This window comes from Fusarium poae, chromosome 1 (assembly GCF_019609905.1).
Source record: "Fusarium poae strain DAOMC 252244 chromosome 1, whole genome shotgun sequence".
NCBI lineage: Eukaryota > Fungi > Ascomycota > Sordariomycetes > Hypocreales > Nectriaceae > Fusarium > Fusarium poae.
The window spans coordinates 5,834,733-5,849,774 of NC_058399.1; the positions used below are offsets into that span (position 1 = coordinate 5,834,733).

The window sequence follows — 15,042 nt, forward strand, 5'->3', positions numbered from 1 at the left end:
GCGTGAACATCTTAGCTTTCGCTACGGCATGCGTTCACAGATCACACAATTACGGTAAATCAATATTTTGTCAACATCTGTCAATAGAATAATACAATAGTTCCTCCCTGATTTGAACAGACAGTGAATAATTATACCAGGTTCTCATGTTAGTGCCGTCGGCCATCCCCGGTGGAATCTACCCATGAGCCGGGCCCCATCAACGACAATTACTGAGCACATCATTTTTGGGGGCAGTTCACAGGTAGAAGGTCAAAATCAAATGCATCAACTGGTATCACAGAATACTATTTGAAGAATAAGTAATTGCCGGACGGATATAGTTAATGAGATCTGTTGTTGATGCATTTCGATGGGCATACAGCCTGTTCTGCCGAGATGCCACAACTTATTTGCTGAAGGTCTAGAATCGTGGCAGTCTCTCCACCTTCAAAAGAATAACGAGAAGTTTAAGAAGCTCCGACAGTTGCTTTGATGAAAGACTGGAACTCGTCCATGTTTCGGGTTTGTACATAGACCGAACCAGGACCGGTGAAACGACAGACCAGACCCTCTCCTGTCTTCAGACCGGTCATGGCTCCACCTCCGGCCTTTTCGATCGCATAATTGCAGCTCCATGCCACAAGATGACCGTTGTCTACGATGTGCTGCTCGCCTGGTTGTAGCTGCGGTGAGGTTAGTAATGTGAGCGGCAGAACTGTTGCAGAAACCTACATCTAGTCGGTCGACGGCGCCAAAGCTCGTAAGCCACATGATACCTTGGCCCTCGACACGAAAGACAAAGAGGTCTTCACCTGAGAACAAGGCCTTGCCAAGTCCTTGAGTCTCTCTCTTCTTGGTAACTTCAGAAGTGCTGGCAAGGAAAGCGTCTTTACCGATAGCCCAGGATTGGCTACCATCAATGTGCAGCGAGATGATGTCTCCAAAGAGTGTCGGGCCAAGGGCGACACGACCCGGTCCAGCGTACAAGGACTCATACATGTTGCCTCCGGTAAAGAGTTTTCCAAAAGAGAATTTGGATTTGCCGGATATTTCCACGCTGCCTGACATGTGAATCATGGCTCCAGATTTGGAACGCACCGTCGTGCCTTGTTGTTGAAGATCTATGTTGAGTACGGCGTTGGTGTCTCGATGGGCGATGCTAAAGCGACCACCTGGGAAAGTGCCCGAGTCATTTTGAGGGGCCATCCCTTGCTGGGACTGTCCATATACTTGTTGATGTGACATGGCGGCTCTGTGAATTTATGTGGATAAAGATATGTTGATTGTGGTTGGAAATTGCGAACGGTGGATTCTGACTGGAGTCAATGTCGCGATATTAGGTGGTAATAGGAAGATGGAGAGAAATTTCCAACAGAAACAGGATGTCCATAGCTTTATATCATGATTTCAGTAAGCATTGCACGAGTCCTAACTGCAGGGACATCTGTCTTGTGCGATAACTCTAAAAGGCACTTCAGTAACTCCGCTTACACCAACGCTCACTGACAACACTAATCCATTTTAGGCCATATCATTAGCCATAAACTTCGTGTTGAAGATAAATCTGCCTTGATCTATCCCTGTTGAGGCATGGTATCAAGTTTTTGCAAGGGCTGTTGACTAATTGTCAGCCTTAAACTAAGGCACCCTTTTGTTTACTTGCATGTGACAGGTTTCGAAAATAAGGATAAAACGTGACATCGTGAGATGATTGGATTGGTGGGCGGGACCTGTTTCGCCGATGGATCGTAATGCTGGCTTTGTGCAGTTTGAGAGCTTTTCAGCTCATACATCGAGCCATGGGTTCATCCAATGAGATACCATACGGGCATCGCAGCAAAATCGAGTTGGAAGATCATCCACAAAGATACAATGGGTTGGTCAAAATGGAATATTACTCTGTCTGCAGTTCATCTGACCCGCGCTTGCGTAACTAAAGACTTGGGTACAATCGCTTTTGGACATTATTTGCAATCGAACTGGCAGCCTAGATAGTTGATTAATTGCCAAGGGCTTGAGATTGTACTTTTCGGTGATCGCCGAGGTAATTTCCTCATTTCTGTGCAGATGTCTTCATTCGGGCCGCTCATCAACACTAATTACTGGTCGGTCCTCCTGTACTTGATTTTGAAGTTAACTGTCCGATTGGACGTGATGAGGGACAATCTGACATCAATTCTGGATAACAAGTTGATAGGCTGGCAGATCAATTCTGGTCTGTATTGTCAAGGGACACGCATATGTTGTGCTATGCAATATTATAAGCGCTCGGATGATATGAGCTACCAAAAATGACAAGATTCAAGGTAAAAAACAATTCCCGTGGGTCCGTCAGCAGCCAATGCATCGATCTACGGGGTGGCGTATTGAATGATTGGATACTAACGTCTACTGACTTTCCATCTTTTACTGAAGCAGCTGAAAAAGGCAGAGCCTACCTACCTATTCTTCAGCCGCTGCAAGTTATCACAATATTGATTACTTTGGCATACCAACTGCATAACAGTTTATGGTTGATACTTGCTACGGTTATCTTTTTCCGCTCTTTTGAGCCTATGCAGCCCGATTTGCCTTGTTATATTGACGAAGTTGTCGCTCCTTTGGAGTTCAATTTTCCTTCCTAAGTCTTCAAAGTTCATCAAATTGACATATTTTCCATAAACCTTTTCAAAGTAAAGCCTTTCCATCACGTAAAAGATTCCAAATTCAAGCCAATGGTACATTGACTCCGCCGACAATGTCTACTGCACCATTTCTTCGCCTCTCAGTGGCATTGTTACTTCTCTTAGCCACGACTGTCTTTGCTGCTGATGACGAAAAGGACAACACGGACTTTCTGCTGAATGTGTTCTCTGACATTGGCCCGTTTGTCTCTCACTCTTGTTATCACTCTTCCTGGTAATACTGATTGTGTATCTTAGAATCCTAGCACTTTTCGGGGAACAATTCGCTCGTCAGTTCCTCAGCGAAACGTTTACCTGGGAAGATCATATCATTTTTGCGTGTATTCCCCTTGGTATTATAACAGCAATCGCAGGCGCTATTCGCGTTCAAGGTGGCGGCTTATTTAAGGCTGTTATTGGACGTGCACGAGAGAACCATGCAGCTGCTGAGATTGAGTATATGTCTTCAACTTCTACCGAGGTTTGTGAACTTTACAACGGAGAGGCAATTCTTCGAACAATGGGTACGCCATACATCGGCCAAATCATTGTTTGTCCTGATCAATTCTCAAATGGACCTGAAAGGGACGACAAGGAGAATTCCTGCGGAATCCATACGCTCGAAACTGCGAAAAAGAAGGGGATCATGGATCACCAAGGTAATCCACATAGAGATCATACTACTTATTAGTTAGCTGACAGTTTCATTACAGACTATCAGTCAGAGAGTCGTCCCAATCTATTCAAATGGTTCAGTCCTTCACCGACAACGACAGATGCCATCCCAGTACCAAATGTAGAGCCACCAAGAGATCTTGAAAGTGGCACAGCTCGAGGGCAAGATGTGGTGAGCTCTGAAAGCCATGGATCCTATCAGGAGACTTCTCATGAGCCTCAGATACCTCTAGTCGAACTCTTGGGAAATTCCGGCAGAAACGGGGCACGCCAGGGAACCCCGCTACATGGCCGAAGCTCCTCCGATAAACAGATGACCAGTCGAAATCTCACGCTTGATGGCCAGAATTCGGAAAAGAAAAATCCCTGGCTTACTTTGAAAAGCCCCAATCTTCAGCTGAACATTCCCTGTGCGGATGTCTCCGAGAAAAACCACCATTATCACCTTGTTCTAGCTGCCGTAGTAGCATTAACATTGCAGCTTGCACTGCTTGTAATTGCTGTATCGACAGTCTACTTTATTGCTGGATTTGAGCCAGAACCTTGGGGGCTCCCTTGTTATCTTGGCGGTTCCGTCCTTCTTTTTTTAGGCATGTTGGCCTGCTCGGTAGCGATAGAAAAACGAACTCGCGAGCTCGTTTGGTTTATTTCAAATCGAGTCGACAATTCGGGACAACGTGAAGAATTCCATCTTATCTGGGTTCAACGCAATCAGCGCGTGAGCGAACAAGACTTTGGTTCCTATATCATCGATGGGGGTACCAGGCGTCAAGTTATGACATCGAGTCGGCATGAAGACCTGGAAGGTCTGGAGAAACCTGACCACACTGCGAATGAACCTGCAAACGTACAGGCAGCTACGGCTAATACATCGTCAAGTCAACCGAAAGGTGGCGGCAGGGATCCAAAACTCCCATTGCTGTTACTATTACCCTTGGTAGCAGTTCTGTTCGGCGGGACTGGCTTTACTGTTCAGTTCATCGGGCTGAGAGGTCTCCCCTGGCCCTGCGCTATTTCTCAACTCGGCGCCATGATCATTATGGCGATCATAAGGGCCCTCATACGTCGCCGTCTTACGAAAACTCTAAAGCATCATTGTGTGCTTGAAAAGCACGAACTCGACTACCTGGCTATCCAACTAGTTGAACAGAATGGCAAGATATTTCATGATGAACCTGAGAAGAATCAATGTTCTGCACAAGGATGGGATATCCGTTCGATACTCCAATATGCCTTGAGCAAGATGGTCAGAACTAAGTCCGACGAGAAACAGAAACCATCTACAGAGGTGCTTGTGTGGAAGGTCGACACGGCATCTGACGTAACATTCAAGTCGCATAAACAGTTAGACGCTGATCCCGCGAGTATAAAGGACGAGCTTGTTTTCAAGCCACGTGATATCACTGCTGTGGCAGAATCCAATTTTATCATGGGCTCTACTGATAACCACGACTCCCAAGCTACCCACACTGATGAGGGTCAGCGAGCAATTTTGGTTCGAAAGCGTTTGGGAGACTTGTGCAAGTGGCCCAATGGTACATCCAAGTCAGCACTAGCATTGACTCTGTCTATCGAAAGGTTCATGAAAGAGTTTTTCCCACGAGGACTACCTGCCAATGTCAACGACAAGCTTACCTTGAAGATTCCTTTCACTCGTTCTCATGAACCCGATAAGAAGACCCATAACTCCGATTATGCGACCACTAGTTGGGTCAAGCTGGACGTTACAAGAGATTTCCAGTCCAATGGATGGAACGCGGACAATGGACAGATAGAAGCAATTTTGTCCCTTTGGATGGCCCATTGGACGGCTCGTCGGGCTGATCACCTTGAAACAGATCGAGACAAGGACAATGTCAAAGATCAGTACACTGACTGGAGGCGTGCTGGCGATGGATCTCATGTTGAATACTGTAGGAGGATCGGTGAAAACCGTAACGGAGTGTTGAATCGTGATATATCTTGGTGGGTGAACAATGCCGTTGAAGGGTTACAGTCAGAGAGCCCTACGACAATGGAAGGACAACACGACGATGCTAGCTCCGGGAGGAAGGATGACCGATTTCATATCGGCTTTAATTGTGTGAAACGTGGGTACATTCGGCTTTTCTCTCATCTGTTATTCGTCACTATTAACGGATAACACTTAGCATCTAGCAACGTCGAAAGTCCTGACGGCTCAGCATTATCTATCAGCTCTGATAGACTGGACAGCTCTGAATCCTCTGCCAAGTACGAAATACCTGACAGTTCTGGAATGTTTCCGAGCCCCGATACGCCCAAGTTCTTGGTGCAGTACTCAACCGCTGACCTGGTAACTGTGATGGCACAGCATCTTTTCACTTGTTTTATATGGAACATCGGGAGCTTGTTACCAAAGAACCTTTTCAACCGTGGAGACATCAACATAAATGAGTTTGTCAAAGTCGAATCTTCTCGTTTGTTCGATCTGCCTTCGTCCATCAGGTCACAGTCTGGTCGCAGACTGAGTCACCGGCAGCTCACAAAGTTCGTTAATTATGCCGAAAAACAAGGGCTCGGTACTACGGATGATATTCTCTTATGTATCATTCCAACCCTTAGTCTCTTCGATTGCCTACCCAACAATGTTGTACTCGACTACGACCAGCTCGCTCCCAAGCCCTTTGGAAACTTCAGAGAGTCGGAGCAGAGGGAACAGTGTAGTCGACACATTAATCTTCTGGGTTGTATTGTGAAGAACAATGGTATAGGACAGGATGAATATTTTGCATTGGCCACTGTGGTGAACACAATGGAGTTCGTTTACCTCACAGCCCTTCACGTTGAAAAGGCCAATGTCTGCAGAGCATCGGAAAAAACACATCCGAGTGAATTCGTCGATCTTCTTAAAAGGTTATTCGAGTATTTCGGTGACTCACTCAGAAAGTTATCTCCATTCTACGATCTGCAAAGACGTCGCCAAACGCTACAGGCCTTATTCCGCGATTTCGAAATCGGCACAGAGACTGACGACGTATGGTCCTCGGGCTGGAGCGAACACGAGCAAGACAAGTCTTTCATGCACAAGATTGGATTCACAACTTGGCATCGTAGGGTGGTAGAAATCAAAACAGGTCGCTGGTTGAACTTACGGACCCTACTTGTGGGTGGTATGTCAAAGTCTTGTTATTCAACCTAAATCTACAACGCCCCGAGCTTACAAGATACTATTCTAGTGAAAGATGGTACAGAGCGAGATATCTTTGGATGGACACCACTGCACTATGCTGCGGCCCGTCCAGGCCTCAAATTCACACCGAAACGCAAAATTTCCGAGATGGGTCCCCCGGATAGCCGACTAGAAATTACCTTGAATGATAATCTCCGAACAAATCGATGGGCCGATAAATTTCGTCGAAGTCCTGTCCATATTGCGGCAGCAGCTGGAAACTTCAATTTCCTTCGCATCTTACTCCCTTACTTGCATAATGAAGCAAAATTGGCCATATGCAAGGGTGGCATAGATGAAATGAGCCCGCTACATCTAGCTGCACAAGGAAATCACAAGAACTGCAAGATCGATGTGAATACACAGAACCCAAAGCAATATTCTGTTCAAGGAAATTGCAAAAAGTGCATTGTCGCTCTCCTAGACAATAGGCCTCAAGTTCGAAAGGATACAGACGCTTGGAAGCAGAGTCCAATCCATACGGCACTAGCCAAACAATGCTATGAGTGCACCCTTAGCCTATTAGAGGGCAAGAATCTCGACTTCAGCCCCGAAGCATCGGACGAATTTGAGAATCCGTTATTGTCTTACTTCGACGAAAAGAACGAAGAGCATATTTCTGTTGGGAGAGAGCTTCTTTTGAAGCACTACAAGAAATTCCAGGCGCCAGCAAGTGGACGTGACAATATCTTACATCATGCAATCAAGTTTCTAGGATATTTTGATCTTCCTCTCTTACTGAATCTCCTGGAGGACTCAATCACGTCTCCCAAATCTGATTTACAGATCGACGTTGCCAATAGTTGGGGCCAAACACCTTTGTATTTGGCTGTCTCGGCTAAGAAGTCCAGACTAGTCAGGTGTCTTGTCATGGCGGGTGCCTGCCCGTCACTACAAGATAAAGATGGAATCTCACCCATGATACTCGCTTGCCAACGCGGCGACGCAGAATCTGCAATGATCCTATTACGAAATGAAACTTATCGAGGGAACGAAAGCGACTCTCAGGGTAAAACAGCTTTGCATCACGCAACCTCGTCTTCCGAGTGGCGTAGCGACTGGTACTGTCTCGAAATAGTTCAGCGGCTCTCAGATGTCATGAGGACGATAGACGTTCAGGATCATGAGGACGAAACGCCATTGCAGTCTGCTGTCAAAGCGAACAGAAAAGACGTTTGCTTGGTTTTACTACGCAGCAAGGCTAGTATCAATCTAGTAGACATCGGCAGTCTAAGTGCTCTGAACCAGATTGTTATGTCAAGCCTCGAAACGGAAAAGAAACTCCGAACGAGATGGGAAGATCAAATTCGAGAGACAGCCACAAAACATGCCACCGAACAAGATAAAAATGGAGATACTGCTTGGCATATGGCTGTCCATCGAGAGAATGATGACACGTTGGATTGGCTTATGCAGAACAAGGCTGGCATACGTATCAAGAACAATTCGGGGGCCACAGCTTTCATCGAAGCATGCCGCCAAGACAAGTGTCATAAGTTCATTCGAAAAGTCGTGGATACCCTCAATTCTAAAAGGCGTGGTTCAGCAGCCAGTGAAACATCTCAACACAAAGCCCACATAGGTATTGAGGAGCTTGATTCAAGCAATGAAAATTCTCAGTCTGATGGCAGCATCATACTTGATATCGTCGAAGGTGATACTACCTTTGACCAATCTCCCTTGGCTTGGGCCTGCGAGCGCGGGCTCAAAACGGTTGTTGAAATCTTACTCACCTCATGGTCAATCAACATTAGACGAATGGCAACTGAATTTCACAACTATACGCCGCTACATTTCGCATTAGCTAACAAGAAGCCTACGATTGTCCAGCTATTGCTGGATCACTCGGAAGGGTCTGTCATCTGGAATGAGCCAGACGATGAAGGCCTCACAACAATTCAGTTTGCGATGAGAAATCCAGACAAAGATTGCCTTTACAGATTGCTAATGCATGCTAAGGGCAAGCGCGGTGAGCTTTCCTATGACGACCCGGGAGCTATCTTGAAAGTCTGTTCCGGTTGTGACATCCGGCCGAGTGACTGGACTTGGATTTTGGATCGAATTGGATTAGACGAGACAGTGGAAAAAGGTTATATTGACGAAGATAACTGGACACTTACTGATGTTGCTTGGAAATACGGCCATTTGGATCTTCAAAAACATCTGCGCAGCAAGATAGACGACAGCATCAAGGCGCCACCACCTCTTCGACCGTCGATATTTTTCGGCGACTACTCTGGCTTATCGTTCACTGACAGTTTAGTACCTGGTCAAACCCGGACGATCAACATGGGTGAGTATCACATAAATATCATCAAGACTTTCTAACAATTTATTGCAGATGTAACATTTTCTGGATCTTTCTCAACGCACTTTTGTTTCCGCACTAGAGAACCTATTGGCCCAAACGATTCAGGCTTTTATTTTGAGGTCAAACTTCTTCATCTTCCCAAGAACCAGTGAGTTATATGTCCATTTCCAGGCAGCTTGTACTGGGTTGTGTCCTAAGATTTTATCCGTTTGCTTGTCTGTTTTTTCGTTGTTTTTACTCGCGTAGCTTACTCGTTATGATAACTAGAGTATTCATGATGGGCTTCTGTGGAACAGAAATTCGAGAAGGTCGGGCACCGGGTTGGGACCCAGGATCTTGGGCCTACCACACAGACGACGGAGGTTTGTATGAGGGTAAAGACTGGGCTGCTATTATTGCGGACCCCGAACACATCTGCAGAGAAAACGATGTTATGGGTTGCGGCGTGGATTTTGGTACGGGTAAAGGCTATCGAACACGGAATGGAAATTTGCTCAGGTCTGGTAAGTAATTTTCGTCAATTCGTACTTACTGATTCTGACTGGAATACAGGGGACGCTTTCCAGGATGACTGGCTAAAGACTGGAAAGCTATACCCTTGTGTGGGTTTCCGTGATGATGGTGATAAGGACAGACTGGAAGTCCAAATCGTTTTGCTCGGCTCCAGGACGCAATCTTTTCAGAATGGCTTGCCCCCAGCGGGTGAACTGCAACCCATTGACGAAACATAGCGATAATGACATTTTAATTGCCAATTGAACGTCGTGTTGTAGTGATTGACGTTCTTGGAAAACTATCTGTCTCAGAGAACCGAAGACATGAACCTCATTTCTATATGCCACATTGCAATCGCTTCTTTTCCATTTCAGCATGAACCTAGTCGTGCCAAGATTGAAGACATCTCAACACAAATGTAATATCAGAGTGCCACTGGGCTTCGCAGGTATGTCCCTAACATCCACGTGTCGATGCGGCAGCGTTCATATCAATCATAGCTGTTACTCTGCTATAGTGTATCTTTCCTTCCACCAAACCACCTTCAAGGGAGAGGCAGAGTCGTTCACTCAACGGGCACATGCCGGCATTGTACCAGCCAAGAGACAAAAAGTGAAAAGGAACAGTTGTCTTAATAATCGAAGCTTCATCAGTATCGTTATATTCATATCTAAACCTTGATAAACACCAAGCGCCCTAACTATAAAATATCCATCGTCGCCAAATTTTGTCTATGCCACCAGGGATCCTACCACCCTTCCGCTTGCAGCTTTGTCAAGGCACGCGAGCAATATAGTCTCTGCTGTGCCCGACAGCTGCAGATATAACATCAAGTAAGCCATTTCCTTCAAAGAGCCTCCTCACCAGAGTCTTTGAGGAATACGCCCCTAGTCACCATTCATCGCTCTTATTGACTGTATGGCATCCAATTCCTCCGATGAAGTCTCGTGCCTCTGTCTCGGTTTCCACGACCTTGAGCTTTTTGCCGGCACGTGCCGTGTCGATGGTCAAGACACCAGAAGGGTCAATCACGACTATAGTTCTTCCGTCGAGGAGTAGACGGGTAATATCAGCTTGGATAATTCGTTGAGCAACCGCGTTGAAGGAAAAGACATCGCGGAATGAAAAGACGATAGCACAGGCGTGACGGCTGCTTCCACAACCGGGATCGTCGGGGTTTGGTGCACCGAGGACTCGTGTAATCTCGCGAGTAAGGCGCTCTGATCCTGCAAAGCGGACGACACCGCGCAGGCTAAAAATAAGAATTTCTTTGTTGCAGTTGGAGTGGTGAGGTTCATTGTTGCCTGCGACAATGGTAGCCACAGATGTGCGCACAGTCGCTTGGGCAATTTGGCTAACATCCATCATGTGAAGACCCATGTCGCTAGATAACTGCTCGCAGATAGCTACACCTCGTACACTGTTTCCTCGGCTGTCAAGCTTGGGAGAAAAGACGGCGATACCCATTTGACCAGGCAGAGCACCGATGATACCACCAGCCACACCGCTCTTGGCTGGAATGCCAATTCGTGAGAGCCAATCGCCCGCAGCGTCGTACATGCCGCATGTACTCATAACTGATAGAATTTGTCGGACACTGTCTTGGGGAATGATCCTGTCACCAGAAATGGGGTGGATTCCTGCGTTGCAGAGAGTGGCTGCCATAGTGGCCAAGTCGCGGACATTGACGTTGATGGCGCATTGGCGAATGTATCCTTTAACAATTTGCTGCGCGTCGCCAGTGATGATACCGGCTGCCTTGAGCATATATCCGATTCCCATGTTTCGGTCAGCTCCTCGTAGCTCGGCCTCGTAAACCTCTTCGCAGACGTGCAATTGTCGGCCAGCCAATAGTGAAAGCGCGTTCAGAATACGCTCCGTTCTCTGCTCAGAAGTCCAGTCTGGTTTTCCAATGAGAGAATGCGCTGCGATGGCTCCAGCGTTGATCATGGGGTTCATGGGTCTGTTGCTGCCGCGTTCCAGGGAGAGGCTGTTGAACGCGTCACCAGAAGGCTCTACGCCAATTTTTTCGAGGACCTTGTCAAGACCAGCATCTTCAATTGCGAGAGCGTAGACAAAGGCTTTGGAGATGGATTGAATGGAAAATTCAACGTCGTCGTCGCCGGCAGAGTAAACCTGGCCGTCTACCATGGCCAATGCCACCGCTACTTTGGAAGTGTCGGCTTTGGCCAGGGTTTCAATGTAGCTGGCGGGCTTGCCGCCCTCAATAGGGCGGGCATTCTCCAACACTTGGTTCAGGTAATCAGGGATAGGAGATTTCATTTCGTTTTCTTTTCAAATGTATTCGCGTTTGCTTTTTGATTTGTTCTACTTATTTTAGAAAAGAAAACGAGAACCAAAAATGGAGATCCAGTTTCTTATGAGAAGAGAATATTTTTCGAGGGCACAGAACAGAACAGAATGTCGTCAGCCAAGGTAAGACTAAATTTTACATAATGGCTCGGCCAATAGTGGTAGTGGAAACCTCTCTAAGAGACTACTCTAGACTAGGGGTGATCCACCAACAACTTCTCCCAGCTTCGTGTGAGACAATAGGGTAGATGGATATTATCATTTGTCATACAAACACTGTAGATGCTCACATGTCCAACAAAAGGTTTAGGGCTTGTATAGAGTAGTATCCTCTTTGGTAATATTTATAATTGGATTTAAATGAAGGATGGACTAGTTACGAGTCTCTAGAGTCTCGAACGCCGACTATCGTTCGAGGTTGTTACTTGCCGAAGAGAGAGACACTTCAAACTCAACAATTCCCCAACTCAACAAGGTTGCTGACGCAATAAGCGAGGGGAGTTGCAGTTGCTATGATACAAGATCTGCATATGATGATGAAAGGCAGACTGTTTATCACTTTGAGCCAAGTCTTTTCTTGCCGTCTCAACCGAGCTGATACTATCAAGTTTGTTGAACAAAACCGTATAATGAGTGGTAGTATTCTCAACTTGACATGAAACACCATGAAACTCTTATCGATAACAAGTCGTATGACATCGATTGGTTGATCGCGGTCCCAGCCTACGCGTCTCACCGACGTGTTCGAGAGATCCCAGAATTCCGTACTAGTAAAGGACAAAAAAGCATGGCAGAAAGCATCGCTTACAGTGCTGTATTCGTGAGGGGTCGACGGCTTATTTCTGTCACACCCTATCCACTCTTGACGCTAATGAAATTCCCATCCGATCCGGAAAAATGACTTGACCATAATATCGGTCACCTTGAACCTCTTGTCGCTCCGTGCTTTGAACACCCACATCTCCCAACTGGCTCGAAGAAGACTCCACGATTATCATCTCTTGTATACTCAATTCTCTATTATTCTTGACCGATACTTGATTGATATGGGTATCCCTCGAAGTCTAATGTGAAATCGATAGATGCAGCTTCGTCACGAAAAATAGGGCTCTTAGAGCAACCTTAATCTCACACAAATACAAAAGCACTGTGAGACATACCTGCTATGCAACCCACTTATCCTTCCTTTAACACAAAGACACTAAACACAAAAGACCAAGCATCCACTTATTCTTGACCGATACTAGTGCTCTGCAATCCGCAGAAATGACTCCCTCGTGTCTGCCAATTGATGATCCCTGCTGAAAACGCAGTGACGCCCGCAAAAAAACAAGCTTTATTTCAGCTCTCGATCCTTGCTGGATTCCCTGTCAAATGTCTCACTGGCGCAATCCCATTGGCTGGCCTGCGCCACCACCACCGTCAAGACGGCAGCAGGTTGACCATGATCCCAACCTCCTGAGCACTTCCTTGAACCATTTTTAACCTTATCTTTAACTCTTTCTCTTCTATCAATTTCTGCCACTTTCAAATTCGTTTCCACCTTTATATCACCTCTGCGTCAACCACAATGGCGAGCAACATCCTCCCAGGAAATGGGCATGGGCATGGGCATGGACACAACAGTTCTGGTCATAGAGACGAATCAACCCCGCTTCTTCCACAGCTCTCTAGTCACATTGCACATGAAGGCGAAAGTGGAAGAAGCGGTTTCCATCCGCGTCATTTCCTCGCTGTGCTCTGGAGAAGCTCATGCACCGCGTCCATGTGGGTGAACGTTTTGTGGCCAATTGTCCCCGTTGCCATTATCCTCCAATTCTTCCCTGGCATGCATCTATGGAAGTTCGCTACCGCCTACATTGCTGTCATACCGACGGCCAACCTTCTGGGTTTTGCTGGGCAGGAATTCGCGCGAAAGATGCCCAAAGTGGCTGGCATTCTCATTGAGACGACCTTTGGATCCATCATTGAGATTATTCTCTTTATCGTCCTCCTCGCAAAGCACGAGAATCAGGCCCCCGACGACAATGGAGACGAAGGAAACCTCATTCCTATCATTCAAGCCGCTATTCTTGGTAGTATCCTGACTAATCTGCTTCTCTGTCTCGGTCTTTGCTTCTTCGTCGGAGGTCTCAAGCAAGCCAGTCAGAAATTCCACGCCATTGTATCAGAAGTTGGTACCGGTCTGTTGCTTGTGGCTGCTTTTGGTCTTCTCATCCCAAGCGCATTCTACTCCGCCCTGAAGGCCGAGGTTGTACCTGATTTCCCAGGTTTCAGAGTGCTACACGAAAAGTTCACAGAGGACAAGCTACAAGAAGACGTGGTGCGTATCAGCCAAGCAACCTCGATTGCACTGATCATGGCGTTCTTCATGTACATCTGGTACCAGGCCAGTAGCCAGCACAGCATCTTTGACGAAGTCATCGAGATGGATGAGCACCGAGACGCTGATCGTGAAGCGGATATGGAAAAGCCAAAGTTCACCATGACCGAGACCATCGTCGCTCTTCTTATCGCTTTGGTGTTTGTGACCGCACTTCTCATTTTTCTTGTTGAGAAAATCGAGCATGTTGTTGAAAGCGGCGTGCCTGATCAGTTCTTGGGTCTCATCCTTCTGCCCTTTGTCGAGAAGGCGGCTGAGCATTTGACTGCGATCGATGAAGCTTATGGTAAGATCTTGCTGCTCGATAAATCGCTGTGGCTAATGAATTATAGACGGAGTCATTAATGTTGCCCTATATCACTGCCTGGGCCCCTCTATTCAGACTGCCCTCTTCAATGGTCCGCTCGTCGTTCTCGTTGGCTGGGCCATCGGAAAGCCAATGGATCTCAACTTTGAGATTTTCATGATTGTTCTGCTTGTTTTGTCTATTCTGGTCGTTGGAAACTTTCTCCGTGACGGTGAATCCAACTGGTTGGAAGGAGCTCTTCTCGTGGTATGTAGAAACTGATCTCGCAGATATGAGCCACAACTAACATACATATGCAGGTTATCTACGCCATTATTGCAATTGCCTGCTGGTACTACCCCAATCCCGATGTGGCTACTTCCAACGGACTAGAAGGCTCCGAGATGGTCAACGTGACGATGAGTGTCGATACACTTCGTCAGTTACAGCAGCTTCTCAACGCACATCTGCCATTGTAGGTACCCATGTTACATCATGCTTCGTGCGCATGAAATTGGAAAGTTTGCCTATTGTTTGGTTATTGTTTGGTGATTTTCGAGGCGTAAGTCCCGAAGTATATATATAATATTTGACTTTTGTTTGGTGATTTCCGAGGCATAAGTCCCGAAGTATACATTTAAAAATTGACTTAATAATAAATGCAGTTTTTGAACTTTATATGTTAATAAAGTTTTTGATTTGAACTTTATTAGTATATAAAGTTTAAAAACTGTATTTATTATT

General features: G+C 46.3%; 4 protein-coding genes across 4 annotated transcripts; 2 read left to right on the plus strand and 2 right to left on the minus strand.

Moving 5' to 3' along the window:
* Positions 1-449: 449 nt before the first annotated feature.
* Positions 450-1,227, minus strand: FPOAC1_001898 (uncharacterized protein; the record flags this gene model as incomplete). The annotated part of the gene is made up of 2 exons (XM_044846486.1): positions 450-665; positions 715-1,227. The coding sequence occupies 2 exons, from the start codon at positions 1,225-1,227 to the stop codon at positions 450-452; spliced, it is 729 nt and encodes a 242-aa protein (XP_044712402.1).
* Positions 1,228-2,719: 1,492 nt separating this feature from the next.
* FPOAC1_001899 (uncharacterized protein) lies at positions 2,720-9,552 on the plus strand (the record flags this gene model as incomplete). Its single annotated transcript, XM_044846487.1, has 8 exons — positions 2,720-2,847; positions 2,904-3,304; positions 3,359-5,410; positions 5,471-6,451; positions 6,518-8,803; positions 8,852-8,969; positions 9,089-9,324; positions 9,374-9,552. The coding sequence occupies 8 exons, from the start codon at positions 2,720-2,722 to the stop codon at positions 9,550-9,552; spliced, it is 6,381 nt and encodes a 2,126-aa protein (XP_044712403.1).
* A 655-nt stretch (positions 9,553-10,207) lies between these two features.
* Positions 10,208-11,599, minus strand: FPOAC1_001900 (uncharacterized protein; the record flags this gene model as incomplete). Its single annotated transcript, XM_044846488.1, has 1 exon — positions 10,208-11,599. The coding sequence occupies one exon, from the start codon at positions 11,597-11,599 to the stop codon at positions 10,208-10,210; it is 1,392 nt and encodes a 463-aa protein (XP_044712404.1).
* A 1,600-nt stretch (positions 11,600-13,199) lies between these two features.
* On the plus strand, positions 13,200-14,777 carry FPOAC1_001901 (uncharacterized protein; the record flags this gene model as incomplete). Its single annotated transcript, XM_044846489.1, has 3 exons — positions 13,200-14,298; positions 14,345-14,565; positions 14,619-14,777. 3 exons carry the CDS (start codon positions 13,200-13,202, stop codon positions 14,775-14,777), a joined length of 1,479 nt encoding a protein of 492 aa, XP_044712405.1.
* Between the last annotated feature and the right edge of the window lie 265 nt (positions 14,778-15,042).